The sequence below is a fragment of the Trichoderma harzianum genome, assembly GCF_003025095.1.
Source record: "Trichoderma harzianum CBS 226.95 unplaced genomic scaffold M431scaffold_11, whole genome shotgun sequence".
Taxonomy (NCBI): domain Eukaryota; kingdom Fungi; phylum Ascomycota; class Sordariomycetes; order Hypocreales; family Hypocreaceae; genus Trichoderma; species Trichoderma harzianum.
This window is the reverse complement of record NW_020209259.1, coordinates 1,179,522-1,190,051: the sequence shown is the minus strand read 5'-3', so window position 1 is coordinate 1,190,051 and position 10,530 is coordinate 1,179,522. Positions and strand designations below refer to the sequence as shown.

The 10,530-nt window shown below is 50.5% G+C and overlaps 2 protein-coding genes across 2 annotated transcripts; one reads left to right on the top strand and one right to left on the bottom strand.

Annotated features, from left to right (window-relative positions):
* Window positions 1–5,629: 5,629 nt before the first annotated feature.
* Window positions 5,630–6,619, top strand: M431DRAFT_8235 (hypothetical protein; the record flags this gene model as incomplete). Its single annotated transcript, XM_024923158.1, has 2 exons — window positions 5,630–5,969; window positions 6,099–6,619. 2 exons carry the CDS (start codon window positions 5,630–5,632, stop codon window positions 6,617–6,619), a joined length of 861 nt encoding a protein of 286 aa, XP_024771609.1.
* Window positions 6,620–8,326: 1,707 nt separating this feature from the next.
* Window positions 8,327–10,178, bottom strand: M431DRAFT_498214 (hypothetical protein; the record flags this gene model as incomplete). The annotated part of the gene is made up of 5 exons (XM_024917673.1): window positions 8,327–8,940; window positions 9,261–9,479; window positions 9,655–9,717; window positions 9,971–10,024; window positions 10,094–10,178. 5 exons carry the CDS (start codon window positions 10,176–10,178, stop codon window positions 8,327–8,329), a joined length of 1,035 nt encoding a protein of 344 aa, XP_024771608.1.
* Window positions 10,179–10,530: the final 352 nt, after the last annotated feature.

Here is a 10,530-nt window from a genome sequence, read left to right as displayed (position 1 = left end):
CCAGAGCCACTTTCTGGAGGACCATCGTCGCGTACTCGTACCTACCAGGTACTGCTGCGCGCTTCAGGTCGCTCAATTCTGGGTGCTCCAAATTGAAGAATTTCGCCAATCTCGCGTGTCAAGATGAACATGGCGCCGTTGCAGATGCTGCTAATTTTGTATCCGCGGAGACGAACCTGGGAGAGTAGAGAAGCAGGCTTATTATAGCAGCACAGCCCATATCAAATTTATTCAAAAAGACGGACGGCATGATCATGATGACCAGTTCCAATACCCGTGTGAGCATTACTAAGTGGTCATTGGCGCTCGTACGAGCAAATGTCGAACACGGGGTCCCTTTGATTACCTGGTACATGCGAGGTACCTAACCCCCATGCTCCAAACATGTTCTCCGTCCCTCAGGGGAGGCCGAAATCACTCAAACTGGGGAATTTCCATGGATGCCAGAAACAGCATCCGCCAAAACTTGGAAGCTCTTCCATGTTTGCTTCTACCGTACCGTGCTAGTATCGATGTCGACCATAAAATGCCACTTTCAGGGTCCTTTCCGTACCTGTACCTATCTAAGGATACAGTAGCTGGCCAAGGCTCTGCTGCAGAGACCCGGCACTCCAGTATTGACCTTGCTTGCTTGCCTCGGGTGTCTCCGCAAGACACTTGGCCCCCGTCATCCGTTTCTACATTTCGAGTTGGAGGGGCAACAGCAGCTGGCATGAAGATACTGGACTTAACTGTCCATCCGACAGCATAAGGTACCTAGGTACTTTAATCGTACGAGTACATACAGAGCAACATCGCCCAATAGCAATCTCAGACCGCCTGGAATTAACTCGACTGCTCAGTTGATCATATGAATTGATGCTAAATCCGATGGAAGCTTTGGCGCTATCCCTATTACCTTAGTAAGGCGAAGCATTGATCTTGGGGCTCGTACCGAGACATGTACCTTGTCTTGTTACTGTACGCGCTACCTCGCCCGTGCTAGCAGAGACGCGTTTAATTCATCAGATGGGATTCAATTCGATCATCGCTCGGTGCTAGGGCACTACTTCACATGCTGGCGCGCCACCGCCCATGGCTTCAAGTACAATGATATTGTGGGAGATGCGCCACGTGATTGTTTGTCCACGGCGCGGGCAGTTCCCGTCGTGACGCAGAGTTCAGCCGTACCGCAGCAAAAGATGGGTACTAGAGTTTGCTCTAAGGTACACACAGCATATTACCTGTAGTATTGACATTTCATACCATGAATCAAATGAATGACTGTTGGTCAATTTGCTCCCAACAATATACGGCACACTATCGAATCTGATACATCTGCACGATACTATTAGCAGAGCAACTGTCTCCCTCGCACGACACCAATGAACGGCTATGATTCCATAAAATAGGTCAGTCCCACCAGGTAGTGGCTGGCTGCTCGGCACGACTGCTAAAATGACCTCCTGGGCTGGGTAAATGTAAAATGTACGAGCACTCGACGGTAATGAGCGGTACGGATTAAAAGTACAAGTACGAAGACTTTCGCCTGTGCGTGGTAATGTACCTTGCTGGGTCTTACCAAGGGGCATTTTTAGCAGCCGGAAACACGGGATCCCGTAGTAGCCAAGGTTCAGGTTGTTGAATGACGGTCCATGTTTCTCAATCTGGAACACGGAGGATTAGCTCATTGAAGGGAACACGAGGGAATGCCTGTGCCTTTTTCGATGTGCCAGCAGGAATGGCGGGCTTTCATGTGATGGTGCCAGTGCTGCTCTACTACTCTACAATCGATCCGGGTTGACATGTTACCTTGTGATGGATGATGAATGCCGAATAGATGGAGATATTGGTGGTATTATGGCATACGTGTACATCTGCATCAATGCCCCTAATGGATACTACCTCTACTGTATGTAAAGTAGACAGTATCAATACATGTCGAATTGACACCAGGTCTTGTCAGCAAATGAACCGCCGTCAAATGCCAATGTGGCCCAGCATGGATATCGGTTTGGCAGGTGGAATTGAACCCCCAAAATGCGACGTTTGTTTTGCCGGCCATTGGTGAAAGCCCGCCGCATCCGCATGCATGGAGATGCAGTGGAGGGATTTTTATGTCCTACTGGATACTAAATGACTGCAGACAGATGGAAGTGGAAGTGCTGTGCCGTACATCACGGATATGACGAAGCCAGCCGTCATCTTGGCCTCTTGAGCGCCTCAACTGCAATAATTGATCTGGCAATAATACCCGTACATACAGACTGAGGGCCTAGTGATCCAGCTCCGGTGCCAACGGGCTTCATGTGTTAGGTATCGGTACAGGTATAGGTAATGTAGTCATACTCCAACCTTGTGCAGGTACATGTAGATAGACTCATTCAACTCCTTTGGGCCAATCCCTCGCTGTACCATACTTGCCTACCGCAACCGCACCGCATCGTACCTGCGGCTTTAGTGTGCACACCATTTCAATTTTACCCCATCAGTCACATCAATCAATCCATCCATCTCCAAAATCACCATCGTCGCCCTTCAACCTGTTTTATCCGACCCGCAAACGCCTCAAATCCACTGATACTTCAGCAAGCTCGCCTACTGTCAGTACTTTAGTACCTTGGGCCCTCAAGGTGCAGCGGGCATCGATACGAGCTTAAGCCACCAAAGTTGTTATACGAGCTGCAGACGACAGACTACAGAGCGCAAAGAACTCGAGTGCGGCTGCTGTTGCCAACAAGCGCCATCTGCGGCCTTGATACGACCTGCTGGTGGCAATCATACACTCTGTATCTGCAGTGCACAGTATCCCATCGCTTTCTACCTTGGCACTCACTCACTCACCTCATACGCTTGCGCCCGCAACCCCAGCCTGAGCCCTTGCAATGGCCTCGATTCGGATGTTTCTTTTCTGGACTCCCTCCAGCTCCACAGGTGTAACAAGCACCCCAAGGCGGCTAAGCTAGTGTGCAACGGGTAGGCCGTCACCCGCTCTGGGGAAGCCCGAGTGACGATGGTGACTGTGACAGATGCATGTGTGGCTATTTTCAGGTATCTATGTCTGGCCTCTGGCTGCCACGATCTCCAAAGGTTGCCTGCGCCATTCTATTCTTTGTTCTCTGTTCACTGCTCACTGCAGGTATGGTATGGTATGAGCTACCTGCTGCGGGTGGGTGGGCGCAGCAGTGTTGGCTCCCATCCTCCTTGCCGTCGCATCTCGACTTACGATTTTGATATACAGTACGATTCCAGAACACCAAGTATACATACTCGTGCAGCCAGGCATCCATAAATCCTCGGGAAAAGACTTAACAAGTCCTCGTCATACAGATTGTACTCGGCGCCTTGGCAATGATTCCGGCACAGCCATCTCTCACGCAACACAAAGTCCAGAACACTCGCGTCCCTCACACGGCTCTGTATCCTGATGCTCATCCTCGCTCCACCCACTCACTGCCTGATTTGCAGATGGGAAAATAGACATGCGGGCTTCAATGGACCCAGACGAGCTTGCTTGGGACTAGGCTGGCAGATCTTTCCAAACACCCGGCAGGCTCCGGCTCGTCACTCACCAGGTAAAGTATATCTGATCGTTTTCTGTTCGAACCATACCCGTACGATGCCTGGCAAATACAGCAGGTCTTCTCGGAAGGGCATGTGCCTTTGGCCTGAGCTAAATGCTCACCACAGCGCCCTTGCCGATGTGGGATGCCCAAAAGCATCATGTTGTGCAGGGCTGTAAGCACCAATGATGAGTGATGCCGGCTGCCCAGATCATCGTCTTTGTTTCGCTTGGCTTGGCATTTTCTGCTCTTTTCCTTCTCTCTTCCTTCTTTCTCTTCTTGGTCTTCCTAGTGCACTACTGTATGCTATCAGGCTGATTCACCATTTGTCAAAAATGTGCCGCAATGTCGCCGGGATGCCATTTAGCCGCGTCAAATCCGGATTTCAGCTGTCATGATCATAGCGGTTGCCAAGTATCGCGAAGAGGATCCGAGATGCCTCCGCCTTGTACCAAACCAGCGTATCACCCCGTCACTTTATGCAATGTAACAGCCCCATTCATTACATGCCGTTGCCGTTTTACCGTACTCTGGCGTTGGACTGTTCTGCTTGCCAAGGGAGAAAAAAAAGGAAACTCGGCCTAGCCTGTGCTCGATCTCAACTGTAGAGGACCGACTATGATTTGATCTTACGGCTCAATTGCAAATTAATAGTCTCCCTGGGCCCATTGACTTGCGGAATCTTGCTTAGAGAAACAGCCCTAGCAGCCTTGCCACACATGACCAAAATTTGACATGACCGCAGTCAAGCTGAATTAGATGCATGCCGGATATTTAATATCCGCAGACACGTTCAGGCCAATGTCTCCATCATATATGCATAAGCAACAAGATATTCTTGTACCTTCTAGTTACCCAGGCACAGCATAACTCGGGTCTCCATTTTGGCGATCGAATTAGTTGCAGCATACTCTGTGCGGCTATGCTGTACTCAAGGCTACAATCTCCAAGACATTCTCAGCTGATATCATCTTGATTCTGCTGCCCAAAGCTTCATATTATGTTAGGCTGGGTGAGGCGCAGTCAGTACGATATTTGTTGTCAATCTGCCTGTCCATCAGGTCTCTGGTTTCGAAACAAGTCGAGGGACTCCCTTCAGCCCTACAGTACTATGTGCCTTGTCTTACCGGCCACACGAGCCTTGTGCTGCTTCAGAGACAGGCCGGTGCAACATATCTGCCAAATGCAAGTGGCTGTACAGCGTGTCTGGGCAACTTTTTTAACACACAAGCTGTTTGACTGGCTAACCATGACGGGATCTCTCAGTGGATTCCCAGACAGATACGGCTTTGCTAGCCTTGTTTGAATGTCTAGGAATTTGGAATCTGTCAAGACACTCTATGGAGCTATGATTCATGCCGGAGTTGGTGACAAATTGGCAGCCTTTCGTAATGCCGAAAGGTACATGGACCAAGAGGCTACTCTCCAGAAAAGGCGACCTTATGTTTAAGCCAACAAGGATTCGACTTATTCAATGTAGTAGCACACAGACATACTCAGACAAAACACAAGATGGTTTTATCTCGCTATGTTCTCAAGTGAGCATCTGATTTCGCCTCCGCAATCCGCCAACCAATCGGAAGACCCTGTCGCAAGAGAACCCCGGCCAGGACCCCTAAAAAGCCAATAATTCCATCCAGGCCATCCTACTGGAGAGAAACAGGCCATTGAGAAAATGAAAGGGAAAATGAAGAAACAAACGGGGTGTCAGTGCTCAGCAGCAAATTGTTTCGGGGCTGCCTAGTGTTTCTAATTGCTGTTGGCGTCGGAGCAGCCTCGGAAACCCCTTGTGTATCAGGTTTGTTTCTTGTTTCTTGGATACAGCTTTTGACAGGACAGTGCTTGCTTAGTGGCATTATTACCAAGAATGGGGGGGTAAGGGGAGCAGCGCATTGAGGTTGGGGAGATGAATCACCAAAGACGCTTTTTTTTCTGTTTCTACTCATTGACGGGACCTTTGGCCGGCCGAAGGACCAACTTTTCGTGATCTATTGTTGACTTGGGCGATTCGAGCGGAGAGTTTCATACGACGCCCTTTCATTTGCCTCCTAATACACATACACACATACACACAGACATACTCAGCCATGCTCTCCAGCCTCAGCACAAAGCTCGCCCTGAAAAAGGTCGGCATCTCGAGCAAAGACCTGGACCTGTCAGCACTCGCCGCGCCGTCCCAGACAAGCACAGGAAAACGCACAGGTACCGGAGATAATGCTCAGGGCGGCGGCGCCTGGGGCACATGGATGTCGAATACGTCGCTGCCGCTCAAAGTCACCCCTTGGCTGTCTCCGCCGCCGCCTCCGGTAAAGCTGGCGCCGGTGCCTCGGATCGGACAAGTTGCGCCGCTGGATCGGCAGAGGAGGCTTCAGCTGGGAGGGAAGACAAAGTGCCTAGTTGTGTTTCTGCGGTGTGTTGGATGTGCTTGTAAGTTTTATATGTAATTCCTTGACGTTGTCATAATCATGTGTGGTTAAACTGCTTTTGTTATCCATATATGCGTTTATCACGATATAAGTTTGAACCCATCTAACGAAAAGGCATATACATATACAGTCGCCCAAAAGACATTCCTCAAGCTCCGCGCAATAGCAAACCGTCATGCCGGCTCCATCACCTGCATCGCCGTCTCACACTCGTCCGAACGAGCCACATACAAATGGATCGACCTGCTCGGCGGCTCATGGAACGTCCAGATCGTCATCGACCAAGAACGTTCCATCTATGCCGCCTGGGGCCTCGGCACCGCAAGCAGCATCTGGTACGTCCTCAGCCCGTCGACCCAAGTCCAATCGTGGAAGGAAACGGGCTGGCTGGGAGACCGAGTAGCCGGGGCTATTCAGCGAAGTAACAGCAGGAGTAAAGAGATGGCGGGGAGATATACGGAACCGAGAAAGGGGCGTGGGGTTGTTGAGGAGACGACGGAGAACGGCTCTTTGACGGAACTGGGGAGTAAGTGGCAGGAGGCGGGGGCGTTTGCGGTGGATGGGAGAGGGACTGTTGTTTGGGGCGGCAAGGCGACGAGTGCGGATGATGTGATGGATTTGGATGAGGGGGCGAAGCTGCTGATGCTGTGATTGCGATGTGAGACCATTGTGGTGAAGATGGGAAGATTCGTGTACATATTTAAAGGGGGTGCTGTTATTATCCAGCACTCTAGTTTTGCTATTCGATACCCCGGCGACCTATATCTGCAGGATTAGATATAGATGCAATATGTTTTTATCTATATGGTTCTTTGAGTATCTGCCACTGCCAATGTCTTTCTTCATGTGCTATTACGGCAGCTTTCCTGGAGTATCTGTTATCATCTTCTTCTTCTTCTTCGAATATCTGGTATGTTTTGATCAAGCATAGGGGCTGTAGCTATACATTGTCATATACGGATTAACTGATATATACATCATCATATATAATAACGTCAAGACACGAGATTCTGTATAGCTACTCCTTGTTCATATATATATCAATCTTCGTATATCATCAATCTTCGTAAATCGTGATGACTTCCTGGTATACCATAGTTCAAAATCAATCAAAAACTCGAGCACGTTTTCCCAAACCCAATTCTCCCATTATCTTTGCTAGCATTTGCAACTAAAAAAAGAGGTTTCCTATAAATTGCCCCCAATTATCGTCTTTCCCACACCAATCAAGTGGACTTGCGCCTGTAATTCCCCCAAGTTATATAAAGGAAGCACACCGTTGTCAACACTGAAAGCAACACCCCCCCTTGATAGCAAAACCCATATTCCCGCTCCCTTAAAAGAATCCGTGAAAAAAAGAAGCCCAAGCCTATTCCCAGAGCCGCCCAGTAGAGAAGAGAAAGAAAAACAACACAAGGAAAGCCAAGTCCTAAACCACCCCCCAAAGAGTTCCCGCTTCGTGCTCAACTCCTCCCCTTTTTCTCTCACCCACCGTTTTATGTCTTTTGTTTCTTTGTGCCGCTTTTTAAAAAAGTTCTTTCTGTTGTTTTTTTCTCGGGTCCTTTTGAGCACCAGAACATCCCCGTTTCCATGTCCCCCAAATCAAGATCCTAGCCAGCAAAGGCGTAATGTCGTGTACTTTTTGTTTTCCATCTTTGCCAGTCTTACCGGTAGCCCAATGGAACGCCTTTCCATATATCCCGGATATCGACCATCAAATTTTGTTTCCCTGCCAGCAAATGAACTTACTCCATAGCCGACTCCAGCCAACGATCCCCCTTTCCTTCTCCCAGCCAACGCTCTCCAAAGTGCTCCTGTTCAATTTTGTAATCCCACCGCCGCATGTAAATCGAGTCGCCAAAACTCAAAAAAGGATACGCCGCTGTCGCAACCAAGGACGCAACTCCTCATTCCAGTCCCAATCCTGCGCCAAAAGCAAGATAAAAACTCCTACCCGGATGCCCTTGCTCCTCTGTCGAGTTCACCCAACAGGCTATCCCAATTCCAGATCCCAGGTATAGAGTAGAGCAAGCCTCCCCTCCCCCTTATTTTTGCCTTTGTCGTAATCGCCCGGAAATGCCTCGCAATACCTTTCTTCGCCGAATATCGTACCAAAGACTACCCAGCGAAAAAACAAAACGCGAAGACCGAAATCAACCGCCTTGACCAAAAATGACCGAACGAAAATGCCAATGATTCCATTCCCTTGCCTCCCCAGCGCCTTTGGTTTTTTTCTACTAATGCAACAATTCAACTTGCTCTTCACCTTGCTCCTCCAGCCGAAAAAAAGAAAAACAGAAAAAGAAAAAAGGTTACAACCGCCTTTCAACGCCGCCGCAAATGATAAACTGACTGACTTTAACCCCAGACGCTGGCTTGAGCACCGAGGCCAGACGACTGGCCCCAAACACCGTTACCGCGGCCCCAGCCGCCATTTGCAGCATGGGGAGTGCTAGAGCGCTTGGCAGAAGCGTTGCCCGTAGGCGTTCCAGTGGGACGAGTTCCAATGGGGGCAACGGCAGCTCCCTGAGAAACCTTGGAACCAGGTCCAAAGTCGCCGCGGGGAGGAGACGCGTTGGTCGGGCTGGACGTGCTGGTACGGCTCTGGGAGCCGACGGCGTTGTCAAACACCTTGTTTGTCGGTCCAGCGGTCTGAGGGCTGGTGGTGCTCTGAGGTCGCGAGCCCAAGTCAGCCGCGTTGAGATCAGCGCCCGATCCCGGAGTTCCAACGTCGGCCGGGACGCGGCCAATACTGTCATAGGCAAGGGGAGAGTGGCCTCGCAGGCTGGCAGGGCCGCTGGGACCGGGAGCTCCGGTGCGGATGTTGCCAGTCTCGTCAATGTAGCCGGCCTTGTCGGCAAAGGTGCCCTCTCCATACAGAGCGCTGCGCTGGCGAGCAATGAGCTCACGAGTCTCCTCCTCCGTCATATGCTTGTTGTTTCCCTGCTGGGTGGCAACATCAGACAAGACACCTACGTCAGAAGAAAAAGAGTCGTTAGCACGTGTTGCCCACCATCCTCGACGCTGAACCATAAACACGACGTAGACAATTGACAAGAGAAATCCAAACAAAAAAACAGAACCCGAGATGCCATCTCAGAAAAGGAACGGCCTTCCCGGCAACGAAAAATGGCTCGGGGTGAGAAAGACAAAGACTCGGCGAGACAGGCAGGTGTCCATCTTGAACCACCCCATTGGCCAATAACATTTTTTTTAATTATTTTTTTTTCTGGCTTGGGAACCCCCTTTGAATAGGAAGATAGGAAGTGCTACACAGTTGAGGGAGGCCTACTTCGTTGATATTGCTGCTCCGTGTGGAGGTTTCGAAGCTCACGCTCCCGCTGAGCTGCCATCCTTCTCTTAGCCTGCATGACCTGCTCCGCCTCGTTGGAGCCTCGAGAAGACTGGTGACGCTGGGCGGCATAGAAATTGTGGAGGTTTGCTCCCTGAGAGCCACGAGTGTCATCGAAGTTGTTCACAGAATGAGCACGAGGACCACCCATTCGACCATCTATAAGGGGGCAAGAGTTACGTGGTTAGCCATAGGACTCTTCTGAGGGCCTGCTCGAGGCCCTTGGCTACTTACGACAAGTAGGAATGGGGGTGAGAGGAAAAGAGGGGGATTTGTTTGGTTTTTTTTTCTTCTTTTGTAACCAGCGACAGCTAGTAGGGCATGGAAAACTCACGTCGCGCACCCATGACATAGCCTTTGCCGGATTTCTGCAAGTTCTCGTGGGCACGATCAACCTCTGTACATCAACAAGTTAGCAGCTATCCTAGATCATCATGCTGAAGTCGAGGAGAGAGAGAAGAAGAAGTAGAGGCCCGCAAGGTGTCATCGCAAGAGCCAAAATTTCCAAAATTCCCTGGTATCAGGAGCGGCAGGAGTGGCAGATGTGGCGCACTCATGCCAGCAACCCAAAAAAGGAAAAAAAGAAGATTCAAACAATTGCGACGTTGTTGCACCAAGGGTCGGAAACGCCACCATCCGTCTGTACGTACCATCAAATTGATACGAAAAGGCATAGTCATCCTGGGGCTGTGGTCCGTTGGCACCTGTGGGCATCAACTCGTTAGTCGCGGCGCCCATGTCGAAGACAGAGATGAAGAGGGCGCGCAACGTACCTGCGCGAACAGGAGTGCTCGCGCCGTGGTGGTCCCAGTTGTTCTGGGCCGGAGCCGACCACTGGGGGTTGTCGTAGTAGGACATTGTTTGCGTCGGGGACAGGAATCGGTCGAGGGACGGAGACACGGCGGCGATGGCGATGGACGACTATCTTTTGGGCTAGAGATTCAAAGAGTGTTAGTGGTGAGGATGCGAGATAAAATCCATCAAAAGTTGCGGTCAAATGCTATTTGTGGGGCCATGGAATATGGAAAACAGCGTCATATCAGGTTCCCCACGGCCAAGAGATTTGGAACTTTCAGCCGGGGTGGGCGCTGAAGATGCGACGTCTCCAGGAGGAAGAGTGACTTGTTGCAGCGAGAGGCCAGGCCAGGCCCAACGAGGCCCGTACCGTAGAGGGGAAGCGAGGGCCTGGATCAAGCGATGCGGGAGAGGG